The 25,255-nt window shown below is 42.3% G+C and overlaps 1 protein-coding gene across 3 annotated transcripts in view; it reads left to right on the plus strand.

The window, feature by feature from the left end:
- The first annotated feature begins 440 nt into the window (after positions 1–440).
- Positions 441–25,255, plus strand: part of bcam (basal cell adhesion molecule (Lutheran blood group)) — a 70,718-nt gene continuing 45,903 nt past the window's right edge. For all 3 annotated transcript variants that reach the window (XM_088998206.1, XM_088998207.1, XM_088998208.1), the window contains exon 1: positions 441–704. In XM_088998206.1, the coding sequence (XP_088854332.1) occupies positions 641–704 (64 nt within the window). In that variant the 5' untranslated portion in view covers positions 441–640. The remainder of the gene's footprint in view (positions 705–25,255) is intronic.

Genomic DNA, 25,255 nt, shown 5'->3' on the forward strand with positions numbered 1-25,255 from the left:
ATTATAAACGGAATTAAACATTGGCCTTATTGCGCAAAGATTCTTCAGCAATGTTTAATATGGCTTAATAAATGTATTTATTTCCTTCTTAACCTAACTAGAAATTAAAAAACAAATTTGTGTCGTAAAACTTTTGGATCAACCCGGTGAGGAACCTGCAATTTTTTTGTATTGTACTGAAAACCTACGAACCCCCCCCCCCCCCCCACCACCACCCCGAATCACGTGATTTCTTTTCAAATTAAAACAAAATATCGCTCATTTACTTCCGTTTGTGGAAAGCTCGGTCAAGCGCATCGGGGTTCCCCCCCCCCCTTCTTCTCTGTACCAGTGAGTGAGGTGGAGGAGTGAGTTTAAAGTGAGATAGGGGAGAGAGAAAGAGATGGAGGGGGGAGCTTTTGTGCAAATATATCAAGAGGAGTACCACCCGCGTCAGATTACTGAGAAAGAGAGAGAGAGGGAGAGAGAAAAAGAGAGAGAGAGAGCTTTCCAGTTCCAAAAAGACGACGCAAACCTCACACAAGCTACTTGCTCGCTTGCATGCACTAACAGAACCACAAAAAAACCGCAAAAAAAGTTTTTTTTCAATACAAAAAAACAACTACAACAAAGAAGGAAAGAACCAAAAAAAGCTGTCATCATGGACGAGATAAAGTTCGGACACGCGTGGTTTATGTGCACCTTGCTGCTCTGCGAATTGCGACGTAAGTCTACTTTCTACCTTTTTTTATTGCCGTAAACTGATTAATTCTGTCGCAGCGCTTTAACTCCTTCTTGCCGACTGGTTTTAGTTTAAATGCAACTTTTCTGTGTGCGTTCCACGCTGGGGGGGCTTTGACGACAAAAAAAAAAACGTGATGGATGAATTCAGACCATTCAACCAACAAGTGCGAACTTGTTAGCGAGGTTCTGGTGGTCTGCTCCGGGACCACCTTAACTTGGCGGCGTTGCTTTGAAAAGTGTTGCCGAGGGGTGGGCGTGGAGGGGTTGCTCACCCCCAACCCCCGTTGATTCCACTTGTCGGCGTTTTTCCTCTTCCCCCATGGGGACACCGCTGCAGGTTCACGCTATCTTAACACAGTGCGGCGATGCTAAAGACGAACAATATATATGTAACGGTGTTGTGCACTAGATTATTTAATTATGACGGAAGTGACGCTTAATAATAATAACAACAGGAAATGATTTGTAAAAGTGTTCGACTTGGCTCGTATTTCATCCCATTCATTCCAAGACGAGTTAGCGTTTGGGTTGCCTTCACGGTGAACCAAAACAAACGGCGACTAAAAGACCCCCTCATACCCACCACCCCTAAAACACGCACGCACACACACACACGAATGAAAACGAGTCGTGGTCGGTTGTTCTTTTTAAAAGCTACAAATAATCGATTTAAATTCGTTTGGCTCCGGAAAGAACCGGAGTTTGACTCCCTCAGTCAAGTGTACGGAGTATTTTAAAGTGGTCTTAAAGATAACCTCGGGCACCACTTTTGAGAAGTTAATTTTGAAGAACAAACCCAAAAAATAATATACTAATACAGTACCACTCTTAAAAGAAAAACTATAGTCAGGATTGAGGATGAGTCCACCTGACCATCATGACCACACCCATGGAGAGGTTTTCTGGCTTCGTCTGGGGTGGGTGGCGTTGAGGGTGTACCCCCACACCCCCGCCCCTCTATCGACCAGCAGGCACCAAATGTTTTCAAAGTGGAGGGGTGGGGGTGTACTTGGTACGGTAGTCCTCCTCATTTAAAAACAAAAAAGATAATTAGTGACTTAGAATTCTCCCTCCCATCTGTGTAGGGATGGGAATTCCGGCTCTTTTCAGAGAGCCGGTTCTTTTGGCTCGGCTCACTAAAAAAATCCGGCTCTTTTGGCTCCCAAATGGCTCCTCATTTTTTTTGTTGCTGAAAGGACAACCAACGCCTCCAGACAAGTCGTGTCCATAATTTGTAAAATCACTTCAAATAACTAATAGGCTGGTGTGAGGGAAGAGGATGCACAAAACCGGGATAATTGGAGGACATTGATTCGCTGTGGCGACCCCTGAGGGGAAAAGCCGAAAGGAAAAGAAGACTTCAAATAACTAATAGATAGCTAGCCAGTCATATAGATAGCTAACAGATCGCCAGCTAGCTAGCTATATAGTTAATAGATAGCCAGCTAATGAGCTAGCCAGCTAACCGGATAGATAGCTAACTGATAGCTAGATAGCTAATATATAGCCAGCTAGCCAGCTAATAGGTAGCTAGCCAGCCAGATAGATAGCTAATAGATAGCCAGCTAATAGATAGATAACCAGCCGGATAGATAGCTAACAGAAAGCAAGCCAGCCAGCTAGGTAGCTAATTGATAGCTAATAGATAACCAGCTAGCCAGCCGGATAGATAGCTAGCTTGCGGGAGGAATTGTACTCATATCTCAAGCCACCGCCGTTATTACAGATCAACATTGAGAGTCCGAATCCTCCTCTAACCTGTTGATGTTTCTGTCCGTCATGGCGCTATGTACAGTGAGGGATGGACGAGGAGGGTGTCCCCACCCCCACCCGGGGGCACCTTTTTACGTGCCGACAAACAAAAATTGGCGCCGTCTAATTGAAGGATGAGTTGCGGAACGCACATCTGGCAGTTATGTAGCAATGCCGCTGCGTTGATTTCAAGGCTAAGCGCTCATTGCTAACATCATGTTCTGTGGGAACAAAAGTCATCTTTTCACCTTGCCTATAAAAAGACTGTTGACTAAATCCTTCTATTTTTTCCCCTCATCGACATCTTGCATGCCTTTGTGGTTATTAATAACAACACATGGAGGGTCTCGGCGGGACCCTCGTTGCCAGTTAGCGCTTATAAAATGACCACGGCTGCTCTAAACGGCATCATGGGACACATAACGCGGCCGCGCGGCATGCTTGCGATCTCGTGTGTATTCGCCGCATGTTCCCATGCTGATGGCCCGTGACCCACTTCGCTCGTCTTGGTGAAAGGTTTACGAGGGTACAAAAAAATAACAAATAAATTTATATAAAATAATTTGAGGCAAAACGTCCTGCAAGAATCAAAACAAGGGCGCGGAAAATCCTACGGGACCCTCCGCACCCTGCCCACCACCTTTTCCAGTGACTCCCATCAAGCAGGCGCTACCACACCAAATCCAGCAGACATTTAATGATAATAATAATAATAATAATAATACAAATACTAATAATAATATTAATAATAATACATTTCTAAGCGCCTTTCAAAACTTTCAAGGATACTTTACAGTCTCAGGATATTTTTTCTGCGGGTGAGGAGCGACAGCCACACGCGCCAGCATTCACTCAACCCGGAAGTAACTCAAATAGATGGAAAGCTAGATAGGTAGCTAATAGATTCAGTACTAATAATAATAATAATAATAATAATAATAATAATAAATTTAATTTATAAGTGCCTTTCAACACTCTCAAGGACACATTACAGTCACAGGACATTTTTTTCTGCAGGTGAGCAGCGGCAGCCACACGCGCCAGCGTTCACTCAACCCGGAAGTAACTCAAATAGATAGTTCTTTCATGATTAGAATGAATAATCAAACACACACACACACACACACACACACACACACACACACACACACACACACACACACACACACACACACACACACACACACACACACATATATATATACACAAACAGCTTCTTCCCGAGTCGTCATTAACTCTTTCAACAGTAACCCAAATATAACTGTATAGTGCCGTTCTTTCCACTTTTTTTATGATGATACTAGTGCAACATATTCTACCAAATTCCGTATGTGTTCTCCATACTTGTCCAATAAAGATTATTCTGATTCTGATTGACGACAATCAAATCTTCTGCGAGTTAAGCTCCAAATTAACATTGGTAGTCGGTAACATGTAGTGATAATCGTTGTGACAACCATCCGTGTGACTACTTTATCTCGACTAGCTTTAAAAAAAATCTTTGCAGTCATTTCCTCCATTTTGATTCCCGTCCCTCCCCTACACCCCCATCCGATCCCCGACTTAGCGTGGCAGCAACAACCCCCTGCAGCCATTTGCAATTATTATGGTACGAGGCCAGAAAAAGGGCTCATTTAGCTTTGAGGCGATAAAAGTCAGCAGGAGAACCCCCCCCCCCTTTATGTCCCCCTACTCCCAAAGACACATACACACACACAAACTTTAACACAAAAAAAATTGTTGACGTTGACTTTGATTCTTTGGGTTGGGTAGCACTGAATGTCAGAACTTCTGGTACCCCCTCCTAATTCTGACCCCTGCTTGTTATTCAAACATCTGTACATTTCGGAATGTCAGGCTGTAATTATTGAGATGATTCATACCCGAGCTAGCGAGCTAACTGCTAGGTGAGTGTGTTTCTTTATTGATTTCTTTCCTGACAGTCACAAGAAGTCCCGTGATGGAATGAGTGACATTCCCCGGGACGTGTCGTAGCGCGCTGTGTAAACTTTGCGTTTGCTCGTAGTCTCTTTGCATTGGACGGATGAAAAAAAGTGAATAAAGGATTTGCTTTCTTTCGCTTAATCCGGGAGGGCTCACCGTCGCTAATCCGTTTACAAACAAGCGGACTAACAATGCCTTGGTAGAGATTCGAAGAGGTGCCAAATAAACTCACACCGGGAGTATGTCGGTTGTTTGGTGACTGGGGGGGGGGTTCCACTCCCGCCAAACCGACGGGAAGTACTTGGAAGCGGTTTGAAAGTCGGACCGCTTCGGATTTCACTCACCAGGAAGTGCTTTGAGTACGGAAATGGGGATTTGATGTTTTCCCCCGTCCGTCCTTTTGACAAAGCAGTTTGCGCTGTTTACATTTGTGGTCAATGACACGTGAAACTCAATCAGAGCGACCTCCTTTTGGGCCCCGATGAGCTGGCAGTCGGCACCGGCGGGACACTTGGACCGCCCGGTTCTTGTTTACAGTCAGTTTGGCAAGAATGGTGTGGATGGCAGGAAGGAATTTAGCGATCTCTGGATGCTCGAGGGTCAATTGTGCAGGCAACGATTGAATATAGATCTACAGTATTTGAGTTATTCCCGGTTGAACGGGGTCACCGTTGCTGGCTACCTACCTAGCTAGCTATCTATTTGCTATCTATTAGCTGTCTAACTATCTTGCTATCTATTAGTCATCTATTAGCTAGCTAGCTAACTTGATCTATTTGAGTTATTTCCGGTTGAACGGGGTCACCGTTGCTGGCTGCCTAGCTAGCTTTCTATTTACGATCTATTAGCTGTCTAACTAGATAGCTATCTATCTATTAGTTATCTATTAGCTAGCTAGCTAACTTGATCTATTTGAGTTATTCCCAGTTGAGTGAACGCTGGCCCCTTGTGGCTGTCGCTGCTCACCCACAGAAAAACTGATCCTGCGACTGTAAAGTGACCTTGAAAATTTTGGAAGGCGCTGATAAATGAGATGGATGATGATGATGATGATTATTATTATTAATTTAGCCCCCTTTCTGTAGTCAAAAATATACTAGTGGAGTTCCGATCTTCCCGCGTGGAGTTTGTATGTTCTCCTCGGACCTGCATGGCTTTTCTCCAGGTATTCCGATTTCCTCCCACAGTCCGAAAACACTGATTGAACACTCAAAATTGTCCCTGGGTGCGAGCGTTCGCGTAGATGGCGTTTCGTATCTATGTGCCCTGCGATTGGGCAAGCTTCCGTCTAAACCTGCCCCCACCCAACTCCCGAACCCCCCTCCCTGACATCCATATTTGCTCGCCGTGATTTACCACACTTTCCCCAGGCTTCTGTGCTTTTTTGTGTACGACTGCCAGATAATGATGCGGCGTAGAATCGGGAAGACTGCCCGCTGTTTTAGTGCACTGTTTGCTTTTTTACGCCTCTCCCTAAAAAGCCCATCGCGGAAAGATTTACGGCGGCTTGTAGCCATTTTTAAAATGCCTTCCTTTGGCATTGTTGCCCAACGATCGCAAGTACTCTAGAGATCTCCTCCGCAACGAGACAGGAGATGGCTCCTGATCAAGCAAACCTCACCGTATCATCTTGTCTCGTTTTGGTGGATATGCTTTATAGATGAGCTTCCTTGTCATCAGTGGGAGATTCGCCGTGGGAGGAAGGGAGGTCGGAAGGAAGGGTACGCCAGATCAAGTCACGGGATGAGAGAGATGATTAAAGCTAACTATTGTGTTGCCGCTATAGAGTCTTGTTATTCCTGTCCCGGGAGGGGGTGCGGGGAGTATGATGGCGATGGGCAATTTCAAATGCGGCCTTGAAATGAAAAGAGGCTCCATGGGGTCCGCGTTGTGTGTCCTTGTGCCTCTACATTCGATGCCGGTAGTCGTGGCGATGGAGAAGGAGGAGGTGGTTGGGGGGGGGGGGGGTGGTTCGTACGATGGAGTGAGATTGAAAATTCACAAATCTCGCTGGTGCAGGGAAGGGAAGGGAGGTTAAGTGGCGCCAAACCTTTTAGGCGCAGAGTGCTATCGGCTAGATGTGAATCACCGACTCACAAAAACGTGTTTTTGTTGTGATCGTGACTTTGACGAACGGAAAATGTCGTAGAATTGACACATTAGAAGAGTCACTCGGAGAACCAGGAAACTCTACTGCGGAGTCTAGTCAAGTTCATGTTTTTGGTCCGTTTCATAGTGCCATGAACGGTAGAGACAAAAAGACCAAGTGTGTGTTAGCAGTGAGGAATACCGATTTAAAAAAAGAGAGAGGTTGTGGGGGGTTGCACCCCCCCCCCCCCCCCCCCCCAACGCACACAAAAGCGTAAGACTATGGACCAGGAGATCATTCTCTTGGCAGTGTAAAAGGAAATCGCAACCACTGCAAACCTCAACCCCACCATCTGACTGTTGGCTGGCAGGGTGTCCTTTGGGGAGCCCCCGCAAGCTGTTGCCTTTTCAGACATCAACAGTTGCCTCCGCACCAGTTGTCGAATGCACCCCTTCCAATAAAGACCACCACCCCCAACCCCCAGACTCTGGGTTCAATTACCACCTAGTGGTGATCTCCCCTGCTTTCTTGGTGGCACAGTTGTGTAGCTTCCATGGTTTCCTCACACAATTTTTTTTTAGGTCCGGGGGCCATAAGAGTAATCGATACAAAGGCAAAAATTAAGTTCTTGAACAATCGAAACCATTTGTACCAATTTAATACCGTGGATACCAACAGCTCAAAATGGTCAAATATTAGACAAAAACTCTCCAATGGTTAAGTGAAAGTTAACCACGATCCAGGTCAGATGGCCCTTTGGCAATTGCTGCACGCGTAGCGTCCTAGCAAATGAACACGATAGCGCCGTTTACTGACACGGACCCATAAACAATTGTCGCAGCTGTTACGCTGTTAGCTGTCACAAAGGTGACTCATTTGCTAACATTGACCCGAACGTAAAGACCGGACTACTTATAGCACAGTGACTGAGCTACAAGTGGTTCTTAACCTGGTTCGATCGAACCCTAGGATTTTGGTGAGTCGGTCTCAGGGGTTCGGTGGATCCTCCGCCACAGAGGTCCACCCTTCAGTCTAGACTGCAGTTAGTAGGCACAGTCATTGGAAGAAGGGTTCGGTGAATGAGCATATGAAAATGGTGGGGTTCGGTGCCTCCAACAAGAATAAGTACCACTGGCTCAATCTCAGTTTAAGAAGGAAAAATTGAAGGCACTTCAAGTCTCACTCACTCATCACTCAAGCATGATGAATGACTTCCTCATCGCACACCGCCATATCTTTGGGAAATATTTGGGTAATGTGCTGGGTGATCAGATAAGAAAACGTGTTTGCCGCTTCACTCGCTATCGTTTCTGGCCTCGGGTTGCTCGGGATAACCAGGCAATTGGTTATTTCTGCCCTTGGTTCATTTCTCCTGATCATTTATTTGACTGGTAAACCTTCCAGCATGGAACCGCTTTTTCTGTCAACTTGGCATAGATATTTGAAGCTGCAGTAGCAACTGTATCGATGGATCGCTGAAGAATTCTTTCACCTACTTATCTCAGCGGTCTATTGATAACCACAAGGGTAACTGAGAGTTCACAGTGACTTGGAATGCGTCCGTGTCGCCGCTGGTATACTGTACGTGTGTAAATTGGGTATGACGCCCGCGACAAAAGCCATGGCCAAGCCCGCAGAGGTCACGCTATCGCTCGAGAGTCTTCTCATGTCCAATCTTTGTCTCGCCTTGCCTTGAAAACATTCCTGGGGCCCCGTGAATTTAATCTAGTTAATGGTTAAGCAGCGGTGTTTAACCTCTCCGCTGAGGTTGGTCACTGTTTGACAATGAGATCTTATTGCTTCTACTGGTCCGCTTGGACCCGCCATACAGGAGCGGATACATTATGTCGGAGGCGGGGCGGAGTCACCGTGACGGTTGTCGTTTAAGTGGTGGTGTTTAGGTGCGATGCTCGCTCCGCCATTTTGGTGTGATTCTATTGTATCTACGAAGGCGATCGTACTTTTTATTCTTTGGAGAAGGCTCTGACCTGGATCAGGTTTCTTCACCTTTCTTTGCATTGCAAGATTAGAATTAATTATGGCTTCTGTAACACATCTTTGGGGTCAGCTTAATCCTCAATTAAATGTCTCCAGTTGGTCCAGAATGTTGCTGCTCGGCTCTTGACTACTACTGATAAGAGGGAGCATAAAACTCCTACTCGGACATCCCTTCCCTAGAAATTTTAGAGTTCCTTTGAAGATGTTCTTTGTTTTCAAATCTTTAAATGGCCTCGCTTCAACTTAAGCTCTCAGTGCCTCATGTCTCTGGACCAGACACAATTTGAAGTACCAAAATCTAAGCGGAGGCTCACAAGGGACCGATACTTTTCCATTGCTGCACCCTCTCTTTGTAATAACCTCCCACTGAACATTCGGAAAGCCGCCTCGCCGCCCATCTTTAAACCCAATTTCGAAACTCATTTTTATTGTTTGGCTTTTCACTCAGGATGACTCTGACTCGATCTTAGTTTTACTGTCTTTGGCTTTCAACTGTCTTTGTGATTCATAGTTTTATTTGCTCCATGTATGGCACTTTGGTTATGTGAATACCGTCAAGTTGATTGTACCTTATTTGTTTTTAATTAATTTAGCGATAGTCACGGTTGGTCAGCTATGGTGAAGTAGTATGTAGGAAATGTCTAGGGCAGTGGTTCTTAAACTAGGTTTGATCGAACCCTAAGGGTTCGATGAGTCGGCCTCAGGTGTCCGGCGGATCCTACGCCGCAGAGGTCCACCCCTCAGTCTCGTTTGCACTTAGTTGACACAGAGAATGAAAGAAGGGTTCGGTGAATGAGCATATGAAACTGGTCGGGTTTGGTGCCTCCAACAAGATGAAGAACCACTGGTCGAGGGATTAGCATTGTGCTTCGGAAATGTAAATAACGCATAACCCGTTTCAGAGAAGATTCACCTTATGATATCTTTCGGGCTCGACGGAAATCTGAAATTCTAGTTTGAAACCGTGACCTTACGTTAGTGTGTCTGGGAAACGGGATGTCACCTGAGCGCCAGGGCCAGGAGGAGCGTCAAGAGAAAAACAGGTGTCAGTTTTCATGGCGTTGCAGTCAATCAGGCAGACAGGAAGGCAGGTTGCCTCAAGGACATCACTCTTCTTGTTATTGAGGCTTTTGCTTACATGGAGTACCACTACCATGGGACCTTCGTTTTCTTTGCTGCTTCAATGCTTGTGTGAACTTGACTTTGTCTAGAAAGAATACAGCTAGCATGCGCCGAGTGCTAATGCGGCGCAAGTCTTCTTCCTGTCCTTTACCTGAGTTGCGTTTCCCCCTTGGGATTTTCAGTTTCAGAATCAGAAAACCTTTATTTGTCCCACAATGGGGAAATTTGCAGTCCACAGCAGCAATTTGAAACGGGAAGGGTGGGGGTGTGAAAGGATAGAAAAACAAGATATTCTAAGCATAGTAAAATAAAAATGTCAACTGTATACTATAAATGTGCAAAACTGTTTCATAAAAAAAAACTCTACATAGTGCAAGTATCACGAAAGGCATATTGATATATGTAGCTGTATTGCATCAACCCATATTTACAGTACAAGTGTCCATTTTGTTTTCTTCACATGTGATTATTGACAATTGCGAAGCCTGACAGAAGTCTGTAGGAACGAGCGGCGGTACCTTTCCTTCTTGCAGCACGGGTGCAACAGTCTCTGGCTGTTGACTTAAAATGTTTCCGATATCCTGTTTTCATTTTGCTATCAATACACAGAGTCGGAGCGAAAAATTGCCGTCGTTTTCCGATGGTAAACAGGCGCTCTCGAGTTTCACCGTTTTTGTGATTCATCACCAGCAGGAAAAGACAACGAAGCCAGCCCATGCTTTTATATGAATATTTCATCCCCTAAATCAATATCGTCCGATCAAGTTATAGCTCCATCAGTCCGAATGAGTCCCAATTTCGCGTCAGCAACGGATCGCTGATGTCGGACTTACTAAGCGGCAAACCAATTTAGAACGTTACGAAAGAGCGCTAAAGTCATTACGACCCGAAAGTCTCTCTTGTGTTTGACAACAAAGTTAACGCTGACTTCAACTGAATGTTGTCAGTATTTTGAAGAGCACAAAGGATATACGGTACCCCTTCGCCGCATCCGAGTAACCCCCCCCCGTTTTTTGATCCCATTCCCCATTCCACATCACACACTTGAAGATTTGTCTCCACGGACAATGATGAAAGATGTGCTGCCCCCCCCCCCCCTCTGCTAACCCCACCTCCCCCCTTGTCAATTAGTTGCCCAGGAGTGTGTGCTCGTCTCTATTGAAAGCAGCGAGCAGGGATGGTGTCTGAGCTTGGTTAATGGCCGAGGCTGAAAGGACACATGTTCAATAATAAGGCCTGACAAAAGCGGAGAGGCGGAGGGAGGATGATGGGCTAGTTAAGTGCGTTACTCCTTTTCAGCCCGGCACGGCCTCGAGAACCCGAACCAAAAAAAAATGACAAACCCGCCTGTTATTCCTCTTGTGTAAAGTGGGCCTAGCATCTGTAATTTCTTTTTTCCATCCATCCATCCATCCATCCATCCATCCATCCATCCATCCATCCATCCATTCACCCATCTATCCATCCATCCATCCATCCAAATTGGCCAATTTTTAGCCACATTTATAAGCAGTAGACTCCAAACATTTCTGCCTCAAATCGTCTTTTCCCATTGAAATGAATGGAAACAGAGTTAATCTGTTCCAGCCTCTGATTAAAAATTTACATTCGGATTTAGAAATAACACTCTATCATGTTGTACTTTATAAAAAATAAAACATAGTCATGACACTATTATTGGAATTTTCATGTTTATTATGTTTGTTAAAGTCATTATAAGTGCCTTGCACGCTGGGTCCGAGAGGACAGTAATTTCATCTGTGCTGTATCTCATGCATATTAGCATATTTGACAATAAAGCTTACTTTGACTTTGACTTATTAATATAAGTATTGACAGTAGGGATATATATATATATAGGACCGAAACAACCAGCAAGACTTTAGTTTTCTGACGAAGCATCTTGGATAAGAAGCGAAATGTCCGACACCTTCATAGAAGTACAGATGACGGCTGAAGAAACCTTTTCATCAATTATTTTATTAGTTTATTAATGACTTTTATCTATTAAAAGTCATGTTCAAGCCAGAGTTGCGTCTCATTTTAAAACGTGAAGCGTTCCTTTTTTTTTTTTTTTTATACCAATGCTGTACCCGAACAAGGCCGCATTGTTAAGACATTCCTTCAGGCTCTCGGAATTCAGGTATTAATAGCGAGGGCGGACTCGCGCACGCATACACGAACGCGGTAGGCAAGGAGAAAGGAATGGAAAAGAGAAAAAAAAGGGGGCAACCATGTATCGGCACTCTCCCGTCGGAAAACATTTCAACTCAAAGTCTGAGTCTGTCATGTGCGACGAGTGTTTGACCTCAATCGCTGTCATGCGGGTGTCAGGAATCAGGGGGGGTGGTCAGGACTTGTCTGTGGGTGGGCATCTGTCATTTGGAACTAAATCAGCGCATGTGAAAGTGACTAGAATTTAATTCGGGTGCGCGTGTCCACGTGGAGTGTAGTACCAGCTGCCGATGGGACCCGAACCACTTCGTCGTACCCCCTCACCCACCACTTGGCACATCAACTAGTCATCACCTTGCTCGGGTTTTTCGGTCTCTGTCCCGCCAGTTGGGCGAAGCGTGTCGTCCAGGCTGTTACCGTTAGACCTTGCGACTTCTTGGCAGAGGACCCGAGCCTACTGCGTCTTATTCTGCAAAGCCCCTCACCCAACGCAATATCGGACCCCCCCGCGCTTGGGCGCCATCTGTTTGTTTGTGTGTTCGAGGGCTGAGCGTAACGGCGGGCTTCAAATTGTGTTGACTTGGCCAAAATAATAGACTGAGATTTTGATATTTTTTCTTCCAAACGGGCAAAATAAATGACCAGTTCCTTTCCAGTGCTTGGTTAATTTATTTAGCCTGACCAAAATTCATATTGTTCATACAGATGCTCTACAGCTGACAAACGAGATACGTTCCGAGCGGTCGTTCGTAAGGTGAATTTGTTCATAAGTTGCTTCATTTTGTATGGAATGTATGTTTAAAGGACAGCCGACGCCTACGGACAAATTGTGTCCATAATTTGTAAAATCACTTCAAATGACTTCTACTGAGCGCATTTTACAAAGATTCCACCGCATATAGCTATGTTTTACGTTTTAAGTATCGCGCTGAATATTCAGGAAGTCTTGTTTTCGAGTTGACGATGATGCCTGCGTGACGTCACGTCTGGAACGCCCCTGACCGAGAAAGCGACACACCATGCATTTTGGGTACTTTGTTTCGTCTGAAAACTTTGTGTTGATGGCGAAATTAGAAGGAAAAAACATAAATAACGCGATGGTGAATCTTTGTGTGTTGCACCATGACAACTATTTGATACTAGTTGACACAAATTCCCGGAAGACAAATCAGCCCATTTCCAACGGAGCCTGGGCGCCATCTTGTGCATTTTCTGGGCGCTACATTGGGGTCCAGACGCATCAAAATGAGACAGAAGGACTTCTTTAATCGATTGCAAACGTTTATGCTTTCCTCTTCAGAACTATTTGAATCATATTCATAACTGGATGAATAACAAGAAAGCATCTTCTCCAAATCTGAAGCCATTGTTTTGATTGTCGAGCAAGGCAAGACCTTCTGAAACTGGCCATTTTGAAGTAGTTTTGGGACACTTTAACTCATTTTTATTTGTGTATTGCATTTGACTAAAAATATCAGCCTGCGTGTTTTGGATATTTTAGATGCTATAAAACGTTTTTCTGATGTCAGTTAGGAAACAAAAAAATGGTGTTTGTTGTCCTTATAGTCAAACAGTGAACGGGCAAGTATTAAACACAGACGCTCATAACGTTGTAAAATAAATTCACACCTACTGTAGTACGACGACATACTGTATATCCTTTGGTCTTCAGTAAAGTCTGTCCTACAAGATACAAGAATACGTACGGAATTAGCATCATTTTTAGGGCGGACGCCTCTATTTCAATTTCCTCTCTGTTTACGACGAATCGAGTCACCAAACCAAAGTCAATTTCTTTGTACCCAGTCATTGAAAATTAATCATTGACAAAAACAATAACGTTGGAATCCCTTCAAGGCAAGACGAATCAGTTTGCCAGACGCGTGGCAGTTGGCAAAAGCGGCGTGGCAGCAGGAATGGGAAGCTGATATCGCTCTTTACTCAGCTGCTGCCCCTGCCACTCTATGGAGGAGGGGGCTTGGGAGAAGGAGGTGGTTGGGGGGTGGGGGGTGTAAAATCCACCGTGTCAATCATAATAAGGGACAAATGAATCAAAAGGAATATTATCCTATCCAGTTTTTGTCATGTGTCGTTAAAATTCCATTTTGGATGGTACTTGGTGGCACTCTGAATAGCATGAAGAGACAATACCCATGCACTCACTTGGGTTTGGGTTTGGTTGTCTTTGCTGCATGCGATGTCGTCCTTCCCGTCGAAAATATGCAGTGGCCCATATGTGTTGTGAATGGAGTAAACAGTTGGCGGGATTTGTGCCTGTGTGCGGGCGTTTGTGTGTGTGTGTGTGTGTGTGTGTGTGTGTGTGTGTGTGTGTGTGTGTGTGTGTGTGTGTGTGTGTGTGTGTGTGTGTGTGTGCGGCAATGGCCGAGCATCTGTGTGTGATGGCAAGCTCGCTCATCAAATACTCTTTTGTCTCACTTCACCCCGATATCAAAAATGGCCCTACCGGACTTACTATAAGGCGCACCTTCAATGAATGAAATACATTTTCCAAATATTATATATAAATGTAGAAAAGTTTTCCGAATACAGACACTCCCCTACTTACGAACATTGGAGTTACGAACAACGGTACATACGAACATTTTTGTAGTAACATACAGTATGTAGTATTCGCTCCAGTTGTGCATGTACATATCTTTATAGAGCATATATTTTATTTAAGGTTTATTTTTTTAGTACAAACCAATACAGGTTACTTTTACAAGCCTTAAACATATTCATATAAATAATTCATATAAATATTCATATTCATATTCATATTCATATTCGGGTAGATGGGAATTAAAAAATATATATATATTGGCAAAAACAAATATTGGAAGACTGGAATGACGCTCCCCTACTTACAAACATTCGAGTTACAAACAACGGTACATACGAACATTTTTGTAGTAACATATGTAGTATTTTCTCCAGTTCTACATGTACATATCTTTGTAGAGCATATATTTCATTAAATGTTTATTATTCAATCAATACAGCTTACTTATACAAGCCTTAAACATACGTATATAAATCTTAAACATACTTATATTAGCCTTAAACATACTGTACATTCCATACAAAATATAGCACGGAATCAACTTACGAACAAATTCACCTTATGAACGACTATTCGGAACGTATCTTGTCCGTAAATTGGGCAGTGTCTGTATTGCATTGTACTTTGAACAGCCGCCCTCATTTGGAATGAAGTGATGCTCCCCTACTTACAAACCTTCGAGTTACGAACAACGATACATCCGAAGAAAAAAAAATTGTAACATATGTAGTATTCTCTCCAGTTGTACATGCACATATCTTTATAGAGCATATATCTTATTAAATGTTTATTTTTCAGTACAAACCACGACAGGTTACTGATACAAGCCTTAAAGATACTTATATAAATCTTAAACATACTTATATAAGCCTAAAACAGACATTCCATACAAACTTATGAACACATTCAACTTATGAACAAATTCGACTTACGAACACCCATTCGGAACGTATATCGTTCGTAAGTTGGGGAGCGTCTGTATCGTCGAGTGTTTGGAGCACTTTGGGGTAGACTATTTTCTATTACAAGTGTAAAAAGCATAGTGGGTATGCGTGGAGTTCCTCAGGGAATTGTAGAAGCCCCACTCATTTTCTTGAAAGTATACAGTAAACCCTCAATGTTCTCAAGGCAACTTTATCTTCTTCTATTTTCACTTCCTGTCGGTACTCCAACATTTTTCCCCATTTACTCTATAATGTGTGTGTATGGAGTTCCTCCGGGGAATGTACTAGGTACATTCATTTTCTGTCAAAAATGAAACATATATTCCCCAGAGAAACACCGACGATACTGAACAGCATCATCAGGGAGACATCTCAATACAGGTAACATCCGACTTACAACCGGCTCGACTTACAACCGCCCGTACTTACGACCACGACCCCCAGACCCTATTTTTAATATTTTAAGAGCGGGAGTTTGCGAGTCATTTAGCCTCTGTCTCTATTCAACATTTTGAATGGATTTAGACTTGCGACCGTTTTAACTTACGACCGTTTGGTCGGAACGGAACTCGGTCGTAAGTCGGATGTTACCTGTTTTTTTTTGTCTCGTTTCCACTCTCAGTATTTTCAGCTCTACTTTGGAGCTTTATCGCTAACCTGGAATTCCTCAGGGAACTGGTCAAGAGTCATTCAATTTCTTCCATTGCTGCTTCCTTTCGACAGCCTCATAATTAGAAGTTGAATCATCGCCTTCCCATCCCTTCTCCAGAACGGGCATGGAAAATTTCAAAGTAGCGATAATGACAGACAGTCTGCCGATCTCCTGTCCTTCATCTCCTCGCACCCCCTTTGGCATTCCATTGTTCACACTGTGCTCCTGTTTCCAGTCCCTGACGAAACCGACCGACCAACCCTGGCGCTACTTTGCAGGTCACTTCCACCTGCATCGACAAGCTTTTGCGCCTGTACGTTACCATAAATGTCAAAATATGCCCCGGGGCGTCCTATCTCAACGTGGAATGCGTGTAATTTTAACCTCTACGTTTTCAAAAAGCGTAGAGTTCTCCGATGACATTTCCTGACTTATTTTATGACATTCATAAGAGCGGGTGGGGTGAGAGGCGGTGGACAGGTGACTCACATTGCCACCAAAAGTATTCATAGAAAAGATTAGCCATCTCGTAGTCAGTTGGGGGTGAAACCTCATTCAAGCGTTATTCCCTGACAAATTGAATGTTTCGGGTCATGATTTAACTCATTCACTGCCAGACGATGTGCAAAAATGTGTGTTTTTGTCATTGTCACTTGAATTTAAAAACCTACAGAATATCGAGTTTTAGGACTACATAAACATTCAATGGAGTGTAAGACACCTTAGATTCTCTTCTTTCATCAGAAAAAAAATAGTTAATTCCTAAGTTATATGGGTCTGGAGTTATATGAGCTTTAACTGAGGGCGGCTGTCCAAATAAAACAATGCAATACGTACATTTTGGTTTATGTCGCGCTTTAACAACAGCTGAACAAAGTGTGAAAATGTAAAACAGGAAAGGCTGCCCCCTTGTGGAGAAAAAAAAACATTGTCAGAGGCGATGGCCAGCGCTTTATTGGCACCCAAGCATGAAAAATCAAAACCCGAACAAATTTGGGAATGGCACTCTATGTCATATTTTCAATTCCTGAATAAATTTTTGAATAATAATAATAATAATAATAATAATAATAATAATAATAATACACTTCATTTCTAAGCCCCTTTCAAAACTCTCAAGGACACTTTACAGTCACAGGATATTTACAGCCACATGCGCCAGCGTTCACTCAACCCGGAAGTAACTCAAATAGATAGAAAGCGAGCTAGCTTGCTAATAGATACAGTAATAATAATAATAATACATTTGATTTCTAAGCGCCTTTCAAAACTCTCAAGGACACTTTACAGTCACAGGATATTTTTTCTGCGGGTGAGCAGCGGCAGCCACATCCGCCAGCGTTCACTCAACCCGGAAGGTCTTTCATTATTAGAATGAATAAACAAACCTATAAATAAATATATAAATATATATATAAACAAACAAATACATATATAAATCCAGAAATAAATACGCATTTTATTTATTGCATTTTATTTGTGATTATACTTTATTTAGTCGCTTGTGTGCGACTGTAAAGCTTTGAAAGGCACTTCAAATCTAATGTATTATTATAAACAAACACTTAAATAAATACATACATAAATACATTAATAATAATAATAATAATAATAGTAATAATAATAATAAAATAATACTAATAATAATATATAAATACATATATAAATACATATAATGGCAGCGAGTGAGTTAATATTATATGTGTGTGTGTGTGTGTGTGTGTGTGTGTGTGTGTGTGTGTGTGTGTGTGTGTGTGTGTGTGTGTGTGTGTGTGTGTGTGTGTGTGTGTGTGTGTGTGTGTGTGTGTGTGTAAGTGTGTGTGTGTGTGTGTTGTGTGTTTGTGCCTCCTTGAAGTTCCCTCTTATACCGCTTTCGTCTTCTCTTCGCCATCTCGCTAACAAATAAAACATTGATCAAAACGTCTGAGTAACCTCCGCCAAGGAAGTAATAAAGGAAGGCGATTTGAAACCTTTGAGGTTGCGGTCTCATTCAAAGCAGTTCAAAAGATCGTCCACGGCTTTCATGTCCGTCTCCCCTTTGCATTGTCTGTCTCCCACACTCGCTATTTCAATGAACATCACACATGTCCAGTCAGACATTGGACGCGTTTCATTGCACCTTCTCTTTTTTTAATTCCAATGATATGCAATGTTCAACAGCTACTTTTTTTAGAACCTTATCCATCTTTCTTCACCTCCCCTACCGGAGGCCGTCCTCCTCCAGCTTCCGGCTTTCGTTTGCAAGGGAGGAGGACGAGGAGGAGGACAACCTGGTACCAGGGTAGTCGAGGTGCTGATTGTTCAGCGTCATCACCCCAGGCAAACTATTTCAAAGCGAGGAGGGATCTTTGCTTGATATGTCGAGAGAGAGAGAGAGAGAGAGAGTGTGTCAAACTCAAGGCCCGCGGGCCAAATCCGGCCCGCCACATCATTTTTTTCGGCCCGCGAAAGCAAATCAAACTTGTTAAATTCCATGATGATTGGTAAAATCTGAGCCAAAATTTCATATTTTTGGATGTCAACCACAATAAAAGTCATTATTCTTGACTTCAGATTTGAAAACGAGTTATTCGTTAATTTGCTCCGTGCTCTATATGTAATATTTGAAGGGATTTAAACATTCTAATGGGTTCCCCAAATTCATAACGGCCCTCGAGAGGAAACCATAACTACAATGTGGCCCGCGGCAAAAAATGACTTTGACACCCCTGAGTTAGAGAAACAGAGACAGAGAGCTTTCCAGTCCGAAAAGGACCCAAGCCTCACACAAGCTACTAATAAAATGCTAATATAAAAAAATCTGCCATCTGTAAGTATTTCAACTTTCAATTTAGCTCCTGAATACAAATGATATCATGAAATTCTAAAAAAAAAAAAAAATTCAGTAAATCAGTTCAAACAAATCACTCATACCTCCCCCAAGGCACTACATTTGCGGATACCCTGCTTCCGGGAAGACTTACAAAAAAAAAAAAAATCAAATAAATAATCTGTCCTTCATGAAAAACATTTATCCTTCCCTGTGCCAAACATACAAACTATGAGTTCCTCAGAAAACGAAACTAACCCAAAAAAAAAAGGCAAGAGAAGGCACAACGGTTGGAGGATCAAAAGTGTCGCTCGAATGACGAAATGCCAAAATGGCTAGCTGACAAGGGTTGAAAGTTACCCCCCCCAAGACCCCCTCCCCTCACAATGCCTCCATTTTACTCCGCCAGTGCCACACACAACATATTAGTGTCAAAAAGGTTAGCATAATCCACATAATCCACCATATAAACATAATGATAAACATCTGTGATGCTAATCCCTTATACTGTATATAGGATATAGTTAAATGGTTCTCATTACATCATGTGTTTGCTAGCTTTCTAGCTATGTAGCTCGCTACCTAGCTGGCTACCTAGATAGCTATCTATTTTCTATCTATTAGCTATCTATCTAGCTATCTGGCTGTCTATCTATTAGCTACCTAGCTATCTATTAGCTATCTACCGACTTATCTGGCTGGCTATCTATTAGATATCTAGCTAGCTTTCTATTTGAGTTATTCCGAGTTGAGTGAACTCTGGCGGGTGTGGCTGCCGCTGCTCACCCACAGAAAAAACTTATTCTGTGACTGTAAAGTGACATTGAGAGTTTTGAAAGGTGCTTAGAAATGAAATGTGTTGTTATTATGAGCAAAAAAAAGAACATCTGTGATGCTAATTCCTGCTACCTTTCTGGCTATCTAGCTGGCTGTCTCGCTGGCTACCTAGATAGCTATCTATTTGCTATCTATTTTCAGTTTTTAGCTATCTAGCTAGCTAGCTGGCTATCTGGCTGTCTATCTATTAGCTAGTTAGCTATCTATTAGCTTTCTACCGATATAGCTATCTATTAGCCAGCTAGCTTTCGATCTATTTGAAAAGGCTTCTAAATGAAATTTATTATTATTATTATTATTTGCTAGCTATTTGCTATCTACTAGCTATCTGGCTGGCTAGCTATCTAGCTAACTATCTATTAGCTGTCTAGCTGGCTGGCTATCTAGCTAGGTATCTGTTGGCTCTCGATTGGCAAACTAGCTAGCTTTGTATCGATTTGAGTTACTTCCGAGTGAACGCTGGCGCGTGTGGCTGCCGCTGCTCACCCGCAGAAAAACTTATCCTGTGACTGTAAAGTGATCTTAAGAGTTTTGAAAGGTGCTTAGAAATGGAATGTATTATTATTATTATGATTATTAAATGTCCTTTGCGATCTTGGCCATAGCCGTTTCTCATCGCTCAGACATGCAGATGTTTACAGCAAGTCACAAATAAAGAGTTTAGAGTAATTCAATATGGCGCTGCGCCGCTTCCACGCTAGGTTGCGGCGATACTATTCAATTTCACCGCCACCTCTTCTGTTTCCGACACGGTGGTTCTCCGCGCTGCCGAACAAACCCGAAGGCGAGGTCTTTTGCGCGCAGGTCGAGACACGTCGTTGTTTTGACTCTGAGCTTCCGCGCATTCCGCGATGTTATCTAGCGGCTCCGGCTAGCTTTAGCTGATAGCCATCAGGGACTTATTTGGCGTGACTTTGACTGATGGCGTTCAATGCGTGGGGTTCATCTTTTTTTTTTTTTTCTTCTTTTTGTGACTCTTGTGGCATCCCTGAAAATGTTAATGGGTATTGAAATCACAGCACCTCTGATTGAGTCTCTTGTGTGCAATTTCCTAGCTAATGACTTCATCCCCCAAGTTATGAAGAGTAATCCAAAGTCTCAACCAGTGTGAAAGAATATCCCAGAGGAGCGGAGAAGGATACGCGTCCGAATTTTTGCACCATTATGGAAAGTATAGACACTCCCCCTACATACGAACATTCGAGTTACGAATTACAGTACATACGAACATTTTTGTAGTAACATATGTAGGCCAGCACAAATGCTCCGGTGGGAAAATACAGCTGTTTCGGGTAGATGGGAATTAAAAAAAATATATATACAGTAAAGTCTCGTTATATCGATATTCAAGGGAGTCCGAAAAAATATCGATATAACCGGGACTATCGATATATCCGACCCTGTTTGCATGTAATTTTCTCCGTGCGTGCATAGAAATAGTATCGATATAACCGGGACTATCGATATATCCGATATCGATATAACGAGACTTTACTGTATTGGCAAAAGGAAATATTGGAAGACTGGAATGACGCTCCCCTACTTACAAACATTCGAGTTACAAACAACGGTACATACGAACATTTTTTGTAGTAACATATGTAGTATTTTCTCCAGTTCTACATGTACATATCTTTATAGAGCATATATTTCATTAAATGTTTATTATTCAATCAATACAGCTTACTTATACAAGCCTTAAACATACGTATATAAATCTTAAACATTCTTATATTAGCCTTAAACATACTGTACAGTCCATACAAAATATAGCACTGAAGCGACTTCAAATTCACCTTATGAACGACTGTTCGGAACATATGTTGTTTGGAAGTTGGGGAACGTCTGTACACTCCACTTTTTTCCTTAAAAAAATCAGCCACTGACTCTACTGTTGCGCCTTATAATGCCTTATACAGACAATCCCCAACTTACGAACGGGCTACTTTCCGAACGGTCGTTCGTAAGGTGAATTTGTTTGTAAGTTGCTTCAATGCTATATTTTGTATGGAATGTATGTTTAAGTCTTCTATAAGTATGTTTAAGGTTTATATAAGTATATTTCAGGCTTGTATAAGTCACCTGTATTAGTTTGTAATGAAAAATAAACATTAGATTAAATACATGCTCTATAAAAAATATGTACATGTACAACTGGAGAGAATACCACATATGTTACTACAAAAATATTTGTATGTACCGTTGTTCGTAACTCGAGTGTTCGTAAGTAGGGGAGTGTCTGTACCTTTATATATTGTATTTGGAAAACTTAGTTTATTCCTTCAAGGTGCGCCTTATAGTCCAGTGCGCCTTATATATGGAAAACATTTGAAAATATACTATTCATTGGGGGTGCGCCTTATACACCGGAAAATACGCTATATACAGTAAAGTCTCGTTATATCGATATTAAAGGGAGTCCGAAAAAATATCGATATAACCGGGGCTATCGATATATCCGACCCTGTTTGCATGTAATTTTCTCCGTGCGTGCATAGAAATAGTATCGATATAACCGGGACTATCGATATATCCGATATCGATATAACGAGACTTTACTGTATATATTATTATATTTTTTATGGTCTGTTTTTTATGGTCTGTTTTCCTCGTCAATGTATTCCTCGTCCCACTGTGTACTCCCACTCCCACATCACCACCTCCGTCCATATAATGTCAACCAATCAATAATAACCTGACCTCAGCGTCCACACGGCTCAGACGTATGACCCCCGGGACCCCCCCCCCCCCACCCATGTTCTCTTTCTTTTACCCATAATACCTGTCTTGCTGTGATAAAACAGCCTGTATGGCTGTTCCCATGGTTACGCAGACCCAACCCCGAAAAACGTGAACAAACGTCTCGAGGAAACGATGCAATTATGGCGGCTAATGGAACAAAAATTGTGGAATATAGATGAAAATTGAGTGAAATAAAACGACATCAGCTGTTTGCTAATGATTTTGGTGAACCAACCCCCTCCCCCCAACATTTTTTTTTTTGGGTGGTACTCGCTGTATCCCCACAGAGAGGATGGGCGACGACAGGTGGGCTATTATGTTGCAGATCAGCTAGCATTTCTGCAAGCTTAACACGTGCAAGCTAACGAGCTGTTTATATCTGCGGAAATATTGGTACGCTGACAGATTGTTGAAATTTTAAAATTCAGGAATGCTTAATGTTAAGCAGATTTTTCGGAGGTTTTGTCCATTGGTCGATTAATGAGAACCATCATATTATAGGACATTAAGGGCCGATGGAGCAAAATGGAGACTGTTTGAAAAGAGATGGATGCTAAATGGAAACAAATCAGTTTAATAAGACTTTCAGGGAGTGTGAATTTTCAATTTATTAAACAATTTTCCATGTACACATTTGTGAGACTTAGCATCTAAGCGACTTACTTTTTTTCCAAGACGAGAATAAGGGCCTGCGATTAGTTAGCACTTGGTGTGGAGTGTACCACACCCAAAGTCAGCTGGGATGGACTCCAGATCAGCCACAACCCAAAAGATAAGAAGAAAGATGAATGGAAGATAAAGAAAAAGGCCTTACAGGAAGTGAAAAACATTTAGGAAATGTAAGTAGGATGTTGGAATTTGTGTCCATTCATCTAGGCTAGCTTTTATCCAAGAGGAGAGTAAGGACCACCCTGGAGTGTTGTTATGTATTTATGTATTTATTTTCTATGTTGATTTTTTTTTTTGTCATTTCTAGTTACATGCACATTTTTGAGAGCTTTTATTTACGACGTCAAGGACACATCCAACAGGAGATTTAGGGCAGTTGCGGCACAATGGAGCATATAGGATAGTTCGTCCTGTATATTTTGATTGATCTTTTTTTTGGGTTCATTTGTAGCTGCTTGTACTAGTTTGAGTCCTGTTGTCCACATTAAGGATAGAGTCATGTTATCCTTGTGGAGACTAAGTGTCGCTGCAGCAAAGTGGAGACTGTGGAGTTCAGTTCTGCACTGTTTATTTTTTTTCCGTTCTACTCAAACATGTGTGTTCTATATCACATGCCAAAATGCATATCATCCACTAATACGATATGTGGCGTCCGCAATTATTATCCGTATGCTAGCACGGGCTAACTTTGTCCTCGTCTGCCATCTTATCTTCCGCCCTGATTTGAAGTGTCACCGCAAAAAAAATAGAACTTACTTCATGTCAAACACGCTCTTGAGCAACGTAGACACTCGTAAGATAAGGCGGTGCCACGTCAAGCACAACGAAGGCCTTTATTTTAATCTACTTTGAACGAGACTATCTTCGTGAGAGCTGTCGAGAGCCGGGAGGAGATATCTAAGGCGTCCGTCCATCCATGCCAGAATTCACTGTCAACCGCATGCATACCAATATTAGCCTAATTAATGAATTTTAACCTCAAACCCCCAAACAAAAATTACCAAAACAATGCTAATCATGTCGTTCAATCAAATGAAAGAAAATGATTTGGTCGGGCTAATCAGGATCAATCATGCTATAGGACACTAAGGGCCGCTGGAGCAAAGTGGAGGCTGTGGAGAATGATTGAATAGAACATAAACGTTTGAGTATAACAAAAAAAAAACAGTGCACAACTGAACTCCACAGTCTCCACTTTGCTGCAGTGACACTTAGTCTCCACATGGATAACTTGACTCTCTCCTTAATGTGAACAACAAGACTCAAAATAGTACAAGCAGCTACAAATGAACCCAAAAAAAAGATCAATCAAAATATACAGGACGAACTATCCTATATGCTCCATTGTGCTTCAACCGCCCTTAATCTCCTTTTGGATCTCCTTGACGCTGCAAACAAAATTCTCACAAATGTGCATGCAACTAGAAATGACAAAAATCAACAATATAATAATAATACATTTCATTTCTAAGCGCCTTTCAAAACTCTCAAGGACACTTTACAGTCACAGGATATTTTTCCTGCGGGTGAGCAGCGGCAGCCACACGCGCCAGCGTTCACTCAACCCGGAAGTAACAAAGTAAAAACAAAAACAAAAAAAAAAACAAAAATAACAAATATGACAACACAAAGACACAGAGAGTCATTCATTCTTCATCACTTTCTGTCCCCTTTTTGTGACATGAAGCCGTTCTAGATGAAAGAGGAGAAGATCAAAGCGTCCTTTTTAGCAGTGGATCAGGAACGTCATAATGGAATGTGCACGTTTACTGCAAGCTAAATGTTGAAAGCCAACACGCATCTATAGCATCCATTAAACAACGCACCAGGGTGGTCCTAAGTCTCCTCTTGGATAAAAGCTGGCCTGGATAAATGGACACATAATTTCATAAATCTTGGTTTATATCACGCCTGAGCTTTTGGAGTTCATATGAAATTAATTTATGGTAGTTTTGCTGTACAGATTCATATGATTCAATCTATCCAAATGAAATCTAAGAACTGCTGCAGCAAAAAGGAGACTGCGGAGTATCACACTGCCGTATTTTGTTTGTGTGTTTATTCTGTCACTGTTTGCAGGGAATACTTTTGTGATATTTACCGGCCACGTAAGGCTGACTCATTTTATCAAAAAGGAAAGTCAGGGCTGCTGCAGCAAATCGGAGACTACGGAGTCTTTACACCCCAGTGCGTAGTTTTATAAGAAGCAAACAATGACAAATCGCTCCTACGGTTA

This window comes from Hippocampus bargibanti, linkage group LG06 (assembly GCF_051943395.1).
Source record: "Hippocampus bargibanti isolate YZ-2025 linkage group LG06, ASM5194339v1, whole genome shotgun sequence".
NCBI lineage: Eukaryota > Metazoa > Chordata > Actinopteri > Syngnathiformes > Syngnathidae > Hippocampus > Hippocampus bargibanti.